The 19,485-nt window shown below is 50.9% G+C and overlaps 1 protein-coding gene across 5 annotated transcripts in view; it reads left to right on the top strand.

The window, feature by feature from the left end:
• The window catches only part of Iqsec3 (IQ motif and Sec7 domain ArfGEF 3), a 101,152-nt gene that overhangs the window by 74,453 nt on the left and 7,214 nt on the right, over nucleotides 1–19,485 (top strand). For all 5 annotated transcript variants that reach the window (XR_009057251.1, XR_009057250.1, XM_057771686.1 and 2 more), the window contains 7 exons: nucleotides 8,110–8,232; nucleotides 8,596–8,762; nucleotides 11,640–11,779; nucleotides 12,924–13,049; nucleotides 15,340–15,439; nucleotides 15,546–15,707; nucleotides 17,969–18,061. Coding sequence is in view for 3 of the 5 variants with exons in the window: in XM_057771686.1 (XP_057627669.1) it covers nucleotides 8,110–8,232; nucleotides 8,596–8,762; nucleotides 11,640–11,779; nucleotides 12,924–13,049; nucleotides 15,340–15,439; nucleotides 15,546–15,707; nucleotides 17,969–18,061 (911 nt within the window). In the remaining 2 variants the exon portion in view is untranslated. The remainder of the gene's footprint in view (nucleotides 1–8,109; nucleotides 8,233–8,595; nucleotides 8,763–11,639; nucleotides 11,780–12,923; nucleotides 13,050–15,339; nucleotides 15,440–15,545; nucleotides 15,708–17,968; nucleotides 18,062–19,485) is intronic.

Here is a 19,485-nt window from a genome sequence, read left to right on the forward strand (position 1 = left end):
AAAAGCAAGCAGAAGAGCCAGTGCAGACCAGACAAGAATCCTGGAAGGATGGTTCTTAAAGATGATTTGAAGGCAGAGCCCACAGCCACAACACTGGCTGCATCCGGGAGGGAAATAGGTGGATCCCAGAGCCTGCGGCAGGTGTGGGAGGAGAGCATAGAGCTGTGTCACCCATCGTGAGTGGCCTCCCGAGGGGGTGAGGATTAAGGACACCCATCCTTGCATATGACTAACCGTGCTGTGTCCTGAGCTCACTGCACTGGAGTAGGTAATTCCTGATGCATGTATATATATTTTCAGTTTAAAACGGAGACATATGCTGCACCTAAGGATGTCTCATCCGCAGAACTGATCGAACTAGACATTGTCAAATATTCACTTAAGCAAGTCAAATTGTTAAATGTCAGGTAAAACAAAAGACTCATAACCCAGTATCTATGCAAGAGAAGTCAACACATCCTACATTCTCATGAATGTCACCCAGTAAGGATGTTCAGACCTCAATGACTCAACTATAAAAAAAAAGTGTGCCACTCATGCTCCCGTGGGAGGTGGAAGCAATGGTGATGTTCTTGCTCACTCCCCAGCTATCACTGGCTTTTTTTTTTTTAATAAACATTGGCCACAGAGACCCAACAATAAGGGGACTCAGGGTGAGAAACAACCTTGACAAACGCTCAGCTACGGTAGCAATTAGAGCCACTGGAATCAGCAAGACCACCTAAGGAAGGGTTTTAAGCCAGGGAGGAAGGCCTGGTGGCCATCTCTAAGTCAGAGGTCAAGTAGAAGAAGAACACCTAGAAAGAGAAAGGGGTCACCCCAGGGAGAGGCCGTGCTCCCCATCCCTGTTGGGATGACAACTAGAGTTCATTGAACTTGGTGACATGGTGACCAGTCATGACGAGAGAGTGTGAGAACATACACTGGGCTGGAACCTGAGAGAAGTGAAGGAAGCAAGATGGCACCAAAAGGGACGTCTTCTCGGAGTTTGGCTCCTAACAAAAGCAGAGACAAAGGGAGAGACCAAAGAGCAGGGAGTCATCAACACAAGGCTTTCGTTTGTAAACTAAAAGAGATGCACAATGGGTCTTAATAATGGTTTATGGGGCTGTGGGCTAGAGTTGTTACCCAGTGTGTGTAAGGCTGTGGGTTCTGCTCCTGGTTCTAGGGGGCAGGTATAAGTTAGTAAAGGAGAAATAGCAACTCGACACAACCTTTCACACTTAGCGGGCCAAGCTGAAGCCTCAATCTAGTCTCATGCTCACTTAAGTACTGGACCAGGTTCACAATGAGCTATGGGACTCATCATGGACCACTCTTCTCCATAGCTCCCATTCCCCCTCTGTCCTTCTGTTCCAGATTCCTCTGAGCTGTATCTCAGACCTTGCACTCTGCTTCGACCCTGACTCAGCCCCAACACATCTGGCTTGGACCCCTGCAATAGCATCTTGACTAGGCTCCCTCCCTTTCATTTATTTTCCCCAGAAACCATAATAATCTTCAAGGAAACTGGATCATATCACTCCACTGCATCTACCCTGCTGTTGTTTCTTGCTGAGTTCAGGCTAAACTCTAGGATTCTCAAGACTGGCAAATTTCTGATCTCTGGCAGGTCAAGGTCCTATCTGCCCCAGGCCTCTGTTTTCTCCAGGTTCTCTTCCTGTCTACATTGCATTTTCTAGATCCTTGGAATTCTTGTCTACCACCGGGCCTTGGTATATACATCAGCCTCCTTAGCCTACCTACTTCTCAACAATGCAATTCATTTTTCAGCTCTCAACTGAAATTGCAAGTCCCCTAAGAGTTCTTTATGGGCACAGCAATATAAAATACGTCTTCTTTGTCTTTGTGTGGAATAGGCCCTTTATCCACATAGAACCTGTAATGATTATAAAGAATTTCAGAGGATGGAAGGTGAGAGCCCACTCCGCCCTTAACCATGTGATCCTCCTGCCCCAGCCTCCCAAGTCCTGGGATTATAAGTGTTTGCCACAACATCCCACTATAAAGAAAAGTTCTCACTCTGCTTTCAGAGCACGGCTCCCTGTCGCCGGTAGGATTTCTATTGCTGTGATAAAAACCATAGCCAAAAAAGAAACCTGTCAAGGAAAGGGTTTATTTCTGCTTCCAGTTCCTCATTACAGTCCATCACTGAGAAAACCCAGGGCAGGAGCTCAAACAGTGCAGGAGCCTGGAGGCAGGAGCTGATGCAGAGGCCATGGAGGAGTGCTGCTTATTGACTTTGCTCCTCGTAGCTTGCTCAGTCTGCTACCTTAAGCCACCAGTCCATGGTGAGCTTGTCTTTCCGAAATCAAGCATCAGTCAAAAAATATGCATTACAGACCTGCCCACAGGCTAATCTGGTGGGGACATTTTCTCAGTTGAGGTTCCCTCCTTCCAAATGACTGTCGCTCATTTTATATCAAGTTGACATAAAACTAGCCAGCATCTCATTCCTGGACAGAACCTGTTTGTGTTGCTAGCCACTCGCAACAGGTCCTTGCCCAGCCTTGAACTTGGGCGCCATTTAGCACATGTGTTGAAAGCAAACTAACCAGCCAGTCACTGCTGGAGCTCTGGGAAGGCCTAGAATGGGGAAAAGAAGAAGCTGGGGATGTGAACCTTCCTGTGGGATATACACCAGGTGGACTCTGACCCGGAAGGAAATCTTTGACAATCAAGCGGCTCCTTGCACAGCCATGGTTACTGCCTGTATAAATGTGTCCAAATGTCCTCCAAGATTTCCCAGACCCCCACTGTGGGTCTGGAGGAGGTAGAATCCGTCAGGAAGAACTACTTTAGCACTAATCACTGAGAAACAGGGAACACGGGAGGTGGGGAAGGTGGCCATGCCTGACCAGGAGGTGTTCCTGGAGTGAGGTCTGTGCCATCCCACTCAGGGCCAGTCTCTTCTAGGAACACGTTACAAAAGTAGCAGGTAGCAGTTAATAACTCCTAAAATCCAGACCATAGGCTTGTTACATACTAAGTGAGACATGATGAGTTGCTCTTGGCCTCACTTGACAGAAGTAACTTAAGGGAGAGAAGTTTACTTTAGTTCCTGGTTTCTGGGGTGCAGTCCATCAAAGCTGGGAAAGCACAGGGACTGGGGGCAGGTCCATGCACAGCAGCCGGAGTGTGAGAAAACAGCTCCTCACTTCTTGGGGGGTCGGGAAGTAGCAAGGGAACCAGAAGCATGTTGCTGAGGAGCTTATATCTGCCAGCTAGGTCCTGGGCTCCAAGGGTCCCATAACCTCTAAAACAGTGCCAACAGATGGGACCCAGGTGCTCAGGCACATGGGATTGTGGGAAATGTCTCACACTGAACATGTAACAAGTCCTAAAGTAACCCGCAATACTCAGGGTCCAGAGGGAGCCTCCTGCCTGATGCTTGGAGTCCTGGAGTTGTATATGTACACGGAGAAGCCCCAGAAGAAAGAGGCTCCCCAGAACTGGGAAAATCTGCTCTCCTAGTTGTGGCAGCACAAGGCAAGCAGCCAGGGGGCCCAAGAGACCCTGTGTGTAAAACTGGGAAATGAGAAGACCCAAAATGATTGTCAGGGCACAGTGCTGAGAGGGGAGGTTACCTGCTCTGGTCACAACAGCAGGAAGATTTGGTAAACTGGTCAACAGTCTGCTTCCTTTAGGGATTCCCGGTGACCAATGCTACAGAATAGAAGTATGGAGAAAGAAAACAAGGAAGGTTAAGGGTACAGAGATGCCAGCCGAAATCCACACTGAAGAACCCATGTCGTTAGGGTCACAGGTGACAATCCTGAAATGACTGTCTACCGGAGCACACTGCAGGGAGACAGCACAGTCTGCCACCTGGCCACCGTCCCCAGGAGGACACAGACCTCACCAGGAAAGCAAATAATGGCTCCCTCGGTAGAAGGTGGAATAGCCATTGCTGGTCACAGGGAGATGAATTCCAGGCCAGCCAGAGAGCTACGTCCTTGTCTGACACTGTTGGGGACATCCAGGGTGCCGTCACGGGTGGGCTGTGAGCTCACCCTGCTTCTGTGCCCAGCTTAGGGAGTATCGGGCTTGAGAGGAGGGTGGGGCAGGTCCCAGGAGTTGGCCCTGACTCGCCCACAGCTATATAAGAAGTGACTCTCTATTATGGAAGAGTGGGGGCTTCCCCATGTCTCAGCTGGGGCTTTGTAGCCAGAAAATGTTAGGATTTCTCTCCTGGATGTCAGTGTCCTGGAACTGCTCCTGCTATCAAACACTGACGCCGTAGTTAAGAGCACTGACTGCTCTTGCGGAAGACCTGGGTTTGGTTCCAACACCCACGTGACAGCTGACAACAGCCAGTAACTTCAGCTCCAGGGGATCTGATGCCCTCTTCTGACTTCTGAGGGAACTGCATAAATATATTGCCCTTACATGCAGGCAAAATACTCGTGCACATAAAAAATAAAATAAAAATCAAATAAATAAACCTCTGATGCCCCGAGGTGCATCCCAGGGAGGCGGGTGAGGAGTGGGAGATGCTGTGTCTATCCATAGTTCCAGCCCCTCTCTGTCCCCCTACTACCCCACACCACAGTAGCCCTGACAGCCTGGGAGGACAAAGGCACTGCTCCCTGGAAAGGCAGCTCCCTGGGGTTTGGTGATGGCTAGACTACCATTGCAAAAGCTTCCAATGAAGGGCTGAGCTTCCCTCTACCCTTTGCTTCAGCTCCGGCACCCCTGGTTTCCACATCTTAAACACCACTCAGAGAGTTGATAAAGAATGCAGCTTCCAAATGTTCTAATTCACTGGATCTGGACGGGGTCCAGAGAGCTGCATTTAGCTAACACCTTCTCCATCCCAGCTCAGGGCTCTCAGAACAGGCTAGAAGATGCTGAACGAGAGGCCCTCTGGCTCCATGGTCATCCTCCCAATCCTGTCTTGGGTTGGGAGCCACGTTTCACCCGACTGCTTCTCCTAGATTGCTCCAGGTCTCAGACTCTTGGCTCATTACTGGAGCTCTTAGCCACAGTCCCTGAGCCAGTGAACCGGTGAGCTGGCAGGCTGTGTGTCACCTGAGTAGAGGATTGAAAACTAGGCCATTGTGCTTGACTGGGCAGAGCCCTTCCCCCCAGCCACCACTTCCTTTCCTGCCTCCCCCACAGAGCCTTGCTTCCAGCACCTACTTCCACCATCTAGGGGAGAGACCTGGCCCAGAGCTCTGGAGGCAGAGGGACATGGAGAGGGGCTTCTGAAGAGACACAAAACCGGGGAAGGGAGTGTTCAGGAGCCCACAACAGAGAGAGGGAGGAGCAGAGATAGACTAATGAGTTAGGTCTGGGCCTTGGAGAAGCCAGGACTTTTAGTCAGTGTTGTCCCAGCTAAGCCCACATCGCTCTTCCGTGGTTTTATGAGGGTTCCACTCCGGGGTGAGATGATACATTGTGTTCATTCACCGTCTGCTCCCACGTTGAATACATGGAGTCTTCCTCCCACGTCATCTCTTCCTGACTTTTTCTCTCTGCCCTCCTCTGTCTACTCCTTTCTTCTCTTGTTTGTTTTCCTTTTGTTCTCTCCCCTCTTCTTCAGTCATCTCTTTCCCTCTTTGTCTCTATCTGCTGTGCTCTTCCCCACCCCTCTTCCTTATTCCTTGTGGCTCTGGTTGTAGGACTCACACCAAACACACTCTATCTCCTCCCATCTCTGGCTCCGGCTTGGCTTCTGCGCCCATATTGCATGGGCTCTGTCTCTGTCTTTGCGCCCCCTGCTGCACAGGCTGTCTCCTTCTCCAGGAGAGCAGCACTCTGTGGCCTGATGCCTGGCTCCTGCCTGGGTTAAGCCCTGGGCACCCACAGATGCTGACCCCATGGTGCTCCCTCACAAAAGGCAAAGCGGAGGCAACAGAAGCCATTCAGCGATCAGAGTGCTCTCTACCTGGGTGGACTTGGAGGATCTGGTGCCCATGCATCCTTCTCCATTCCAGACTGGTTTTCAGGCGTGGCAAGCCGCTTGCCTCCATGCTCTTCCTGTCCCATCCACGATCCTACCCAGACAAACTTGAGACAAGCCTGAAACTCAGCTGAGGGTGGCTCTGGCTTTACCAAGGGCAGGGTGAGGGAAGAAGAAGGATCCTGCTCCCCCTCAGCTCTTCCTTCCTCCTTAGTGCTCTCGGGGGGGTGGGCTAACCTCTCTTCCTACTCCCCCCTCAGAGGGGTGGCAGAATCCACACACCTCCATGCCCAGATCACTGCTTCATGGCTCCTCTCTTTGCTTTCATCTGACAAATGACAACGGAGTTGGGGGTCTCTTGGTTTTCTGAGATCATGGGAGAGGCGGGTCCTGCTCAGAGACACCTGGCCTCTCTGTGGATGTCTGGTTAGCCCTGCTGGGAGTGCTGGGGTTGAGCTATAAGAGGGCACCCTTGAAGGACAAGGTGATTCATGCCCACAGTGTGCTGTGACAATGTCCTGCCAGGAGAACTGAGGAGACAGCAGAGGGTAGGCTGTGAAGGAGCCAATAGGGAGGTAACGAGGGTGGGGGCATGTGACAGAGATGACAGACATCAACTCTAGAGCCTGTGGGCATGTGCCAGCCACATTATGATAAGTTTCTCTTGGCAGGAAGGCCTAATGTTGGAAGTAGCAGATCGGCAGCACGACCACGCCCGGATTCCTGCCACCCCACACGAGACCCTGGGAACAGAGCACCAAAAGGAAGTGAAGGGGTTGGTCCACAGAGAGAAACTGTACAGGCTTCGTCCTTTCCAGGCAGCCTGAGAAAAGGGGGCGCAGGAAAGATTCACCCACTTGGAGATTCCAGTGGAGAGAAAGGGACCCCTAATCAGTCTTGATAGGATATAGGCTATATAACATCTACCTCCACCCCAATTTTTTTTTTTTTTGAAAAGCATCCTTCTGCTTCCATCTTCTAAGTAGCTAGGACGTACCATGCCTGACTCATCCCATTTACGTTGTTTGACCCTCAGATCCTGTGGGGTTCAGTGAGAACTTGGGTCCAGAGCAGAAAGCCCTGAGCTCAGCCTTCCACTCCCCTTGATGTTGCTGGGCACCAGCTCACTGTAGTTGGCATTATCTTTAGGCCGCCAACCAGCTCCCAAATAAAGACACCAAGGCTTATTGTTAATTATGAAAGTTTGGCTTAGCTTATGCTTGTCCCACTAGCTCTTATAACTTAATTTAACCTGTTTCTATTCATCTATGTTTTGCCTTGGGGCTTTTTACCTTTCTTTCATTCTGTATGTCCTCATTTTCTGCTTCCTCTGTGTCTATCTTTCTGGATGGCCCCTAGCATATCCCTGACATCTTCATCTCTCCCTCTCTCCCTGTCTTCTTCTTCTTCTTCTTCTTCTTCTTCTTCTTCTTCTTCTTCTTCTTCTTCCTCTTCCTCTTCCTCCTCCTCCTCCTCTTCCTCCTCTTCTTCCTCCTCCTCCTCCTTCTTCTTCTTCCTCTTCCTCTTCCTCTTCCTCCTCCTCTTCCTCTTCTTCTTCTTCTTCCTCCTCCTCCCCCTCTTCCTCCTCCTCCTCTTCCTCCTCCTTCTCCTTCTTCTTCTTCTTCTTCCTCCTCCTCCTCCTCCTCCCCCTTCTCCTCCTCCTCCTGCCCCTCCTCCTTCTTCTCATTTTTCTTCTTTTCCTTCTCCCTAAGTCTAAATTCCTCCCCCTACTTATTCTCCCTGCCGGGAAGTTCCTCCTATACCTCCTCCCTTGTTATTGGCCATTTAGCTTGTTATTAGACCAATCAGGTGACTCAGACAGGCAAGGTGAAACAGCAACACGTCTTTACATAATTAAACAAATACAACACATCTTTGCATAGTTAAACAAATATTCCACAACAGCCCATCCCCCTAGGCCTCAGGTATTTGACTGCAGGACAGAGACAATAGGCAATAACCTGCGTCCCAGGACTGCTGCATGAGGTGAGAGGTGGCGGGAGAAAGCTGTCCACCTAGGTTTTTCAGAGGAGACCCCAGAGCAGGGAAGAAAACGCTGTAAGACTTCCTCCATTCCTTCCTGGCTAGAAGCAAGTCAAGTTGCCCTCCCCCCACCTGTCCAGGGTGGCTTCACCCCACCCCTCAGCTCTAGAGGAGTTGAAGGGGGCTGACCTTACCCACAACCCCCTCCTTCTTGCCCTCAGCTGCGTGGTAGATGAAATGGACTTTTCCAACATGGAGCTGGACGAGGCCCTGAGGAAGTTTCAAGCTCACATCCGCGTGCAAGGGGAGGCCCAGAAGGTAGAGCGGCTCATAGAAGCTTTCAGGTAAGATGCCTTCCCAGATCCGCTCCCTGATCCTCCAAATCCCCTGATTTCTGGGAAGCAGGTGGTGAAGAAAAGCTGCCATGATTCTGGGCTAAGAGATGCTGAGCTGGGTGAAGCCCTTCTGTTGTAGGTGGGAAGGTGGACTAGAAGAAACAGAAAAAGAATCCTTTAGTGAGTCCTCTGAGCTGGCAGCCACATGCGACCCTCCCAATGGCTGCTTGTCACTCACCAGAGCCAGCCCATTTTACTAAGCACCTGTGGGAGGTGGGTACTGGAGGATGGACAGCCAGTGATCTCCCTGGTCCCCGGACCCTTCAAGGGCTGGGGTTGGGGAGCTCACGGTCCTGTCCCACACCCTCACAGCCAGCGCTACTGCATGTGTAACCCCGAGGTGGTGCAGCAGTTCCACAACCCAGACACCATCTTCATCCTGGCCTTTGCCGTCATCCTTCTCAACACCGACATGTACAGCCCCAACATCAAGCCTGACCGGAAGATGATGTTAGAAGACTTTATCCGAAACCTTCGAGGTAAGGAGCTGGACTGGGGAGGTGGGGTAAGGATGCTGCACAATGTGGCCTGGTCCTGTTCGTGTTAACTCTGTGACTACGAGTCCTAACGGTAGATGCTACTTGTTCCTGAGGACCTAGTCACCCCTAGCAGGCTGGGGAAGTTTCATACTTTCCAGCATATGGAGTCTCCTATTCAAAGTAGCAGGGCCCTTCTGCCTTCTGCGTGCTGTGGACCATCCCCACTGGGTGACCTCCAGGTCATTGGCACTAGACTGGTATCTGGGTAGGGCCAACCCTTCTGACCTCATGACTTAGGAGGAAAGAGACTTGGAAGAAGGCTTTCCAGCTCTGAGTTCCTTGAATTCAACCTTGCAAGTCACTTGGTAGCTCCTACCAGGGAAACCTTTCTGATTGATACCGTGTGCCTCTCACCGGGACCAGACCAAAGCTACTAGCATATAATATATATAGTAACATGGGTAGCTTTGGACATTGAAAAGTCAAAGTGCCAGAGGAGATACTGCCACACCTACAATCTCAGCACTTGGGAGGATAAAGCAGGAGGATTGCTGCTGGCTCAAGGTCAGCCTGGGCTACAGAGTGAGTTCAAGGTCAGCCTGGGCTTTCGAATGATACCGTCTCCAAAAATTAAATCAAAAATCAAAGTTGTGCATGTATATACTTAATAAAGTAAAATAATTCTACAAGGTTCATTACAGAAAAAAAGAGAATAGACCCTGCTGCCCCTGTTACCACTGCTGTTCCCTCAAGCCACACTTTGAGTAGGTTTCCGTTGTTTATTGATTCATCTTGTGGTGCTGAGAGAGAAGCCAGGGACTTCTGAACTCTAGGCAAGCCGTCTGCCACTAAGCTACATCCCCAGCCTGTTGGCTATGTGTCTAGTGTTCCTTCCATATCAATAAATGACATGCTGCTTCTTTCTTCCTATCCCTGTTATAAACACAGACTGTATAAGATGAATAAATATGACAAGAGTTTATATTAATGGACACCTGTGTGCTCACACCTGAGTCTACAAATTGGCCATTTCCATCACCCAGAACCTTCTCTCTCATCCCCTCTCACCTCAGACCCTTCCTGAGCTTAGCATCATCTTGTCTTCCAGGGCTTGTCGCCTCCTGAGATATAGAAATGGAGTCACACAGTACAAATACTGTGTTATTCCAGGGACGGGGTACTTAATGTTTTTTTTTAAAGCAATGTTTAAATCTCCTATGATATAGAGTTTTTTCCACTTTTTTCAAACACCACAACGAAAACCAGAGAAGGATCAGAAAGCCAAGTAAACACAGCCCAAAGCTACAGTTTTTCCACCTTCCTTGGAGTCAGTTTTAGATTTCTTTTAGATTTGGCTTCATATGTTTATACTACTAAAATACCTGACCCTATCCTGAGCATCAGTATTTTAGATCTGGATGGTTCCCTAGGTATTCCTTGTCAGCGTCAACCATGACATCTCCTGAGCCACCGTCCTGGTTCCTGGACATCACAGCTTCCTCATCTGTAGTTGGTTTGCAAAGAAAAGGTACATTGGAGACAAAGCGGCAGCCTGCATTCTGAATCTGCCTTCTTCTGCCCTCACATGTGACTGGGAGCTAACTGGAATAGGATCCCAGCCTGGAAATACATACGTAGCTTAGGTGTGGGCATGTCCTGTTCTGCCTTAGCTGAGGTGCAGCTCTGCCATCTGGTTCCTGGCCTTGGGAAGGTTGTTTTTCCTCCGTGTCTGAAAGTCTATGGGTTCTTCTGGTTGCCTTTCTGTAGAGAATTTTCACACGGATGTGTTTTTCTGCATCCACTATAAATTCGGGCCAATCTTTTCAGTCTAAAAACACATGTCCAGCTGTGTGAAGTTTTCTGATACATAGTATTCTTCCATGTCCCTAAGGAATTGTTTCCAGGACCCTGTTGGGTGTTCAGTTTCTGTGTGTGTGTGTGTTGTGTGTGTATGTGTGTGTGTGTGTGTACATGGGCATATGTATTTCACCTTCCTTTATACTGAGTCATCTCTAGATGAGTTATAAGGCCCAATACAATTTAAATGCTATGTAAACAGCTGTTGTATCATATTATTTAGGGGATAAAGACGAGAAAAAAAATCTGTACATTTTGGGGACAAATGCAGTTCTTGGAATACTTTTGATTGACAGTTGGTTGAAGCAAAGTTATAAATAGAGAAGCAGTTCAGAGTGTGGTTCTGGTCACTTATCTTCTCTCGTGAACTCTTAACTCGGGTGTCCTATTCCACCTGCATTTACCGGAGTTTTCTATACGGCCATTACCTCTCAGGTCATCTTCCTCACTCAAGTTCCCACAATCCCTCTGCTTTTTATTTCCATCCGATAACTCTTTTGCTCTCCAAACATTGCCAGTATATAACACGGGAGCAGACAGGCGGGGTTCACTGCCTGGGCTACCTCAAGGCATGAGCCTCCTCTTAGCTTCCTGCTCAGCTCTTCTGCCCCAGTGAGGGAAGACACCTATAACTCATTCCACCACTCCATGGTATCTGTTCTTGGTACCCTGTCCCCTGCTAAAGGGGAGGGGAAGTCCCAGAGAGAAAAGACCCCAAAGAGGGCAAAACAGATGATCTTCATGCTCATGGGGAGACACAGGGTGAGGTCAAAGCAAATGCACAGAATACAATAGAAATGCAGAAGCAAAGATGCTTTGGGGGAGCCTGGGAACCACAGGAAAGTGGCCTAGGAGGTAGGAGCAGAGGACGTTAGCAGACATTGCTGAAAAGTCTATCTTTCCTTTAGTGGGGATAGGGAGTCAACTGCCAAAAGCTTTAGATCAAAAACAAAACACAATCAAGGCCACTTCCTGGTGCTCTGGTGTGGAGGGAAATCATTGACCCCTCCATGTTGGTAGGTGTGGATGACGGGGCTGACATCCCCAGAGAGCTGGTGGTAGGCATCTATGAAAGGATCCAGCAGAAGGAGCTCAAGTCCAATGAGGACCACGTCACATACGTCACCAAGGTGGAGAAGTCCATCGTGGGCATGAAGACGGTAAGTGCCCGTACTGAGCGGCACTCCCTGCAGCTCTTGACTTCCTCCCCATGGCGGGCCACGCAGCCAGCCATCTCCTGTTTCCTATCCTTTCTTTCTTCCCGACATCTCCCCAGTCTTTCCCTTACCTTTCTCAAAGACACTTCTCTGTGAGTCAAGGATCGCATTTGCGCTGTGCGCCAGGCACTAGATCCTCTTTCTCCTTTTGCATAATGTCCTCATCCCTCTTGCTGCCAGCTGCCCTTACTAGGGTGAGGTGTCGAAAGAAAGTGGCCAGTGATCTAAGGTCGCAGCATGTGGATGGCCAGCTGAGAAAGTTCCTAATGCTTCTCACAGGAAGCGATGGATGGCAGGCGTTCCTGGAAGGGCCCAATGGGTAGAAAGCAGAAAAATGAACTGTCTAGACTGGGTGGTGGCAACCGGGGTCCAGGTAGCGTGCTCTAATGTGCAGTGAGTTTTAAAGCTGACATCCTCTGTGGCACACTGTGCTATTGGCACCTTACACCGGGTGTGGGTAAGGTGAGGCAGGTGCATAGTCCTTCCGCTGGAGGGGACCTTTGAGCTCTGCTTGCGAATGCTTTCTGTGCAGGGAGGACCCTCATGTCAAAGCCTCTGTGACTGAGGACTCAGTGCTTGCCTGCTCTGCAAGCCAGCTGATATTTGAGTTATTAGGGTACATTCTGGGGTCCCTATAATCCCCTTTCCCTTGCACACTTGTGTTTGAGTGTGCAGTAAAGAAACGGGCATGGAATTTGCACACACATGGTCACTGTGGGGAAAGGCTGATATTAGGTCATGAAAAGTCTGAAGACTTACCTCAATTTCTGTTCCTCCTCCCATGACCTCATTACACAAGCATAACGAATCTCTGGATCTGCTGCCCTAGAGGTGTGATGATGGGAACAGAGACACGCCCCCACCCCACCCCCGCCATGAGAGGTGGAGGGTCAAGCATTGCTCCCCTTCCTCCCCTCCCCCGCCATGAGTGGTTGAGGGCCAAGCATTGGTCTTTACATAGAAGTAGAGCCCATGCCCACTCCCTAAACCTCTATCTCCTCTTCTGGAAAATGGGTGCCATGGGCTAGAAGGAGAGAGAGCCCTGGGGTCTCTGAGGCTTCACTATGGAGCCCTATCTGGGTTTCAGGTGCTGTCTATGCCACACCGCCGCCTGGTCTGCTGTAGCCGGCTCTTCGAGGTGACTGACGTGAACAAGCTCCAGAAGCAGGCTGCACACCAGAGAGAAGTGTTCCTCTTCAATGATCTCCTGGTGGTGAGCAGTGCAGGCCAGGGCTGGGCAGGGGAGAGCTGAGGCTGGGGCTAGCCCTGCCTATTGGGGCTGGGCAGGGCGAGGCTACACATGGAGGCACTGGGCAGGGCGGACCGAGACTACGGCCGTGGAGGATATGGCGCTCCCACTTGGTAAGCTGTGATCTGAAGCACAGAGACAGGTCAAAGTGGAAATGAGCTGGACCCCAGACAACCAGCTTCCCCATGATACAGAAAACCTGGGCAAGGCACTCGGCCTTGACATCACTGTTCTGCCTGGAAAGTCAGCAGAGGGTCACTGTCCCCAGTCCCGGGGAGAGGCTGAACAGCATGTGTGTGGATGGTGTATTTCTCTCTGAAAACAAGTGTCCCACAATAAATCTACTCCATCCCACTGTGCCTGGAGTTGTCCCAAGTGCTGAAAGGCAGGCAGGGGTGAGTGAGCGCCTCCCACAGATGTGCACTCTCCACAGAAGCACCTCTAGCTCTCTCCACACTGCCATTCTGGCCTGGTGAGTCTCTCAGGTCCTCTTTCTGTAACCAGAATACCGGAGCACTTGGTGCCTGTCACTCACTGGCAAAGCCAATGAGAAGAGACCGAGCTGAATCTTAAAACTGCTTTCTTTAGAGAGTGGATAATCTGAGAAGGCAGTGGATTAGCATTTTAAAAGCCTGTCTCATCTCCTTCCAGCAGGTTACATAGGGGAGCAGGCAGGGGCAATGAAGGCTGTGAGCACACACACACACACACACACACACACACACACCGCCGCCCTTAGGCAGTCACTGGGGGAATTTGTGATCTGACTTCCTTAGTTCCCACCCCCTTGCCCTCTTCCCTCTTGCTGTAGAAACTTAGGCTCAGACACTGAGTCTAGTTAGTGACTGTCTGCATTAACCCTGGATTCCTGCAGGAGCATGGGGTTTAGGAGGAGGAGCTTAACTCATAGTATCTATGTGGACAGCCAGTGGTAAATGCGCATGCTGGTTCCTTTTTGCAATACAAATGTGTCTGTATAATATTCCTCTAGGTTCCTCATGTCTCCTATCACTTCCACAGAGCCATGATATCTTTCTGGGCATATCAGGGCCTCCCATCTACCAGGCTCCAGCTCAGTCCTTCATCCCCCCAACTCCAGAGATCTCTAAGCTCATTGGCTGCGCATCCTGAGCTGCTCTAACACTCTGGAGCCAGGAGCTGCCTCCCACTGCCCAGGCCTCCTTTCTGGCGGCCCCTTCCCTTCCAAAGTTCCTCTGGGTGTGGTTACTTGGCTCTCTTCAGGTGGGTCGCTACTTGAATGTGGCCTTCCTGGCGGCCTCTTGCCCAAGCAAGGCAGTCTGCCCAAGCACTTTCTACTTCTAATCCTATTTACTTCCTTAAAAACACTCTCAAGTTTCTGAAATTGCCTCATTTGTCTCTTGCTTTGCCTTTGTTGGGTGGGGAGAGAGGTTTTTTTTTCCTTAACTGTCTTCCTCTACCATCACACAAACCCCTCGAGGGCAGGGCTTTCTGTCACATCTGTCCTTCTGCATCCTCCGCGCCCTGCTCGTAAGAGCTACTAAATAAAATATAAGTTTACATATTTGAGCAACTGGTGAATGAATCTCTCATATTAGGGAGAAACAAAAATTGAAGAAACGAAGGAAGGAAAGAAGGAAGGAAGGAAGGAAGGAAGGAAGGAAGGAAGGAAGGAAGGAAGGAAGGAAGGAAGGAAATGAACGAGACCATAGCCAATGGGAGGAGGAGTGCTTTGAAATCTATATATAAAGTGGTAGTGGGACAGAGTGACTGGGTGGCAGGGGAGACTTGGGGGCTTGCTTTTTAGCTTGTGGGTTTAAACACGGTTTTGAAAGGAAGCTTTCTCTAAGGAGCATTCTGTGTTAACTTAAATAATGAGAGTAATCTGGCCATGCAGAAAGCTGCGGGGGAGGGGTGGGGGGAGGCGGGAGTTGTGGAAAGGAGTGGCTGCCATAGGACTGAGCTCGGCTGCTTCAACCTACAGAAAGGAGGACAGTGTGATGTCGACATAAAGCCAACATGGGGCAGGGGTTGGATCTGGGAGGGCTTCAGGCCGGGACTTCTAATGCAGAAGTAGTGGGTCCTGGTGGGTTTCAAGCAGGATGGCATGTGTGTATTGTGCCAGGTGTGTGTGGCATGATTGCGTCTGATGTGCACAGGTGTGCATCTCTGTGTCTTGACAGTAGTCACAATGCCTGTGGGCATCGGTGCCTGCCTCTGTGCACACATATTTCCCACGGCCCCTCTCACCTGTTTCTGTCCCTCCCCTGGGCAGATTCTCAAGCTGTGCCCAAAGAAGAAGAGCTCCTTCACATATACCTTCTGCAAGGCGGTCGGCCTCTTAGGCATGCGGTTTCACCTCTTTGAGAACGAGTGTGAGTCCCGGGGCCGGGAGGGTGGGAGCTTCCCCCAAACCCTAGGCTTCTTGCATGAGCCTCCTTGCTGTGGTGTGCTCACCACTGGGCTGTGGCTGGATTCCAGATTACTCCCACGGCATCACACTGGCAACTCCACTCGCGGGCTCTGAGAAGAAACAGGTGTTGCATTTTTGTGCCCTGGGCTCTGACGAGATGCAGAAGTTTGTGGAAGACCTGAAGGAGTCCATTGCTGAGGTGACGGAGCTGGAGCAGATCCGGATAGAGTGTAAGAACAAGCCCCAGTTTTTAAGACAGACAGAGAGGGTCCGAAAAGGCAGAGGAAACCAGCACACGCACCTACCTCTGCCTCCTGGGAACTTCCACGCCTGCTCTGCCCCAGCCTGAGCTCCACTCCCACCCCCTTGAACTCCTAACATTGCTGCAACATCCCATCCCAATGTGGGTTTGCTTCACGATTACACTGAGCCCTACCTCCCAGGGTACACACATGTATGCACACATCTGCCAGCCTTGTGGGGTGCACAAGGGCCTTTCTCACCTAGAACACTGCTGCGTTGTCCAGAACAGCCAAGGGGAGCTGCTCCAGGCAGAGCAGATCCGTGAGACCGAAGGCAAGATGGTTCGGCGACATTCTGCTTCTCTTCGCTGTAGCCTGAAAGGTGGCCGTTTAGTCCCCTTTGAGGTCACCAGTGCTAACACAGGCAGAGATGGCATATGCAAATGAGTCCTGTGCTTAGCTTCATAGTCTTTCTACTATGAGGACTGAAAGAAGAGGTTCTGTGTATAATCTCTTAAGAAAATAACCTAAAATCGAGCTAAAATGAAGCCCAGAGCACAGGATGTTACTTGCTACTTGGCAGGGGGGTGGTAGTCACCGAGAACATGCTGGTTTTGTACAGCATTGGTTTATTTGGACTCAGGGATTTCACAAACAGACTCTTTTCAGGGTCAGACTAGTTGTGTAGAGGGCCCAGTGGGGCTGTTTGTTCTGGAACATTCTCAGAGTGTGTCTTGAAAAGGATTTACTTTTCTTCTGATCAGAATGTCACAAATGGCTCCAAGCTGCTTAGAGAGCCACTGGCCACCTGGCCTCAGCTGTACTGAGAGAAGTACTGTCCTTATAGCCCAAGGGTGTCCCCGAAGTCCTTTCTCAAAGTACCAGAGGCACAGATCTGGTCAGAATCCATTATGTCAAGTGGGAGAGAAAACCGCTTCGGCAGACAACGGGGTGGGTGGGAGGGGGACGGGGGAAGCAAAGCTGGAAGCAAAGGTAGGCGGAGGACTGGTTCTCAGGGGTAGCAGGGGTGACGGAAGCCGGCTGGCCATTGAGGCAGGCGGAAGAGGAAATGAGTAAGGAAGCAAACGGAAGCCACAAGTAGTCACCATCTAAATACCTGCTACACACCTGGCACAGGGCAGGTGACGGGACCCATCACTTAATTCCCACTTCCCATGTATGCATATTCCTCTTCCAAGCGAGAAAGCTGAGGGGAGCAGGGCTTTAGAAGGGAGTCTGAGTTCTCACAGGGAGTGACCATGAGCATCACACCCAGGCTCTCCAGACGCATGCATAAATAATTACGGCTCTCCTTCCTCCAAAGCCAGGAGGACCCTCTCGGGCCAGCAAGGAACTAACTCAGTAAGGATACCCTCAAGTGATGGCTCACCAGTGTGGGCAACAAGGACAAAATGCTGGTCTGGACACTTCCTGCTCTGTATCCCTGGATTCTAGACAGCCGGAGAAACAGCAAATGGAGCCCAAGTGGATAGTTTTAATAACAGAAACTTGAGTCATGTCCCATGGAACCAAGAAGCTGAGAGAACGCTTTAATAATGCCTGTCAAATCTACACGGATGGCAACCATCAGGTCCCTAGAGCCACTGGGAGGATAAACCCGGTAGCTGGTAATGCAGAAAGGCTCCAGCGAAGGATCAGCTGGGACATGTGTCCCATCTACACAGGCTGTGGAATCTGCCCCTTGGGGGAGCACTGAACACCCTTCAGGAAGCTCAGCGGCTGGGGTTGGGGAGGGAGCAGTCCTGCTAGGTGCACGTGGATGGACCGGATGTCACCAACTGTGCCTAGGGACCACAGGCTGCATTTTCTTGCACACTGTCCTAATGCTAATTCTTGGCACGCTTGCCCAAGTCAGTCCTTGTTCTGTGTGTTTTACCTCAGGTAATCTTCCTAATGACATTGGGCAGTGGGCCCAGCTATCTCAAGCAAGGCAGAGTAGGCTAGGTAACATGCCTAAGAACTGTTAGTCCGGGGTGTCAGCCCCAGCCATCTGCCTCCCTGTCCCACACCGGTCTCTGGCAGTCAAGCAAATCCTGCCATCACCACTCCCAGATACAGCGCCCAGAGATTTAAGTGGTTCTCGGTGCTCAAGCCCAACCTGAAGTCCCTGTCGGAGTGGGCAGGAACAGGTTCTCCTACCTCCTCCTGCTGTCCCCATATCCGCTTGCTCCCTGGGGCTGGGGGTGGTTGTGAGGGGTGCCTCTGTTCATAGCTTCTCCCTTCCTTAGGGGAACTGGAGAAGCAGCAGGGAACAAAGGCTCTCTCTGGAAGGTCGGCTGGAGCCCAGGGGGACCCGCAGTCGAAGCAAGGATCACCCACAGGTGAGACTGGGTTCTGCCCTTACCTGGCCCATTTAGAGGCAACCACTATCCTGTACTTGGCTCTGGGAGCTTTGGGGAGGGGAAATTCTGTTTCTGCAGCTATTTCTTTCCATGGAGGAGTCCCAGGCTTATGTCTTTAACATTTAGTCCTTAGCTCAGGGTGGAGAAGAGGTGACAGAGAAATATATCCAGTTTTCAAGTGTGAAATGTCCCCACTTGCTCCTGGAGTCAGGCCACGAGCCCTGAGGTCCTCGCTTCAATCCAGATGAGCCGCAAGCTCTGTTTCTTAACTGGTGTCTTCAGATTAAATTTCCCCACTAGCCTCGTAGAGTCAGAATGAATTTAGGACATAGTTTTCCCTCTGCTCAGCCCTGAAAGCCTGGCTCTATCCTCTCTGTCAGCCACCTCAGTGTCACCCATTGTCAGGGAGTATGGAAAGTGGGCTTGGTCCTTCCCCCAAAGCCCCGTCCTAAGGAGAAATTCAAAGAAAGACAGGAGATACCCAGACACCCCATCCATGGCTCAGGCATCCGCTTATCCACTCAGTCTCACACCCCACCCCACAGTCAGCGCTTAGAACATGGGCACTGAGCATCCACGGGCATAGGACAGCTGCTTGAGCTAGGAGGACAGTGGATTCCTACAGCCCCAAGCCCAGCCCCCTCCACCACGCCCACCTACGGCTAGTCCTAATGCCAGATGAGGGATAGACAGCATCCCAGAGACTGATGGCACAGCCAAGACGTGCCATTCCCGTTCCCAGCAAGGTGTTGGGCTCTGTGCTGTGGAAAGTACATCTCCCGTAACTCTCCTTCCGCCTAAACCAGGGGCTCAGAATATGGGTCTCTGCACGTTTTCATGGCTGCCTGGATTTTCCTCTCAGTTCTCAGCTGAGGTTATCCACCCTCCCAGATTCTCTTGTGGGAGCTGCGAGACCCTGTCAGATCTAGAAGTGCATCTCCAGGGTTTTGCCCATGGTGCCCTTCACCCTGCTTTTGCACCTGGGGAAGCAGAGGGTTCAAAACTGCTGCCCTAGGGATGGGGAGTGAGAAACTCAGAAGCCAGTCTTCAGAAGACCCTAGCCAGGAAGAGTCATCGAGTCACTCCTGGGGGGCCACGGGGTCCCTGATGCACATCAGGTGGAGAGAAACTGTAATCCTAATTACCAGCAGCCCGCAGCTCCGCGGATGGCAAGCACTGTGGCCGGTTGCTGTGGGCCTTTAAGATCCTCAAAATGCCACAATTCCCCTGTTACAGTGGCCATAGCAAATGACAGCCTCTCCTTCAAGGGAGCTATGGTGGAAGGGGGCAGATCTACATGGTGCCCACAGATCAGGGCCCACTCAAAAGTCAGCTTTCCCTAGACTGTCTTGGCAAGGGTTCGACTGGGAGAAAATGACTCCAGAGTGCAAACGTCAGAAAGA

The sequence above is a fragment of the Chionomys nivalis genome, chromosome 1 (assembly GCF_950005125.1).
Source record: "Chionomys nivalis chromosome 1, mChiNiv1.1, whole genome shotgun sequence".
NCBI lineage: Eukaryota > Metazoa > Chordata > Mammalia > Rodentia > Cricetidae > Chionomys > Chionomys nivalis.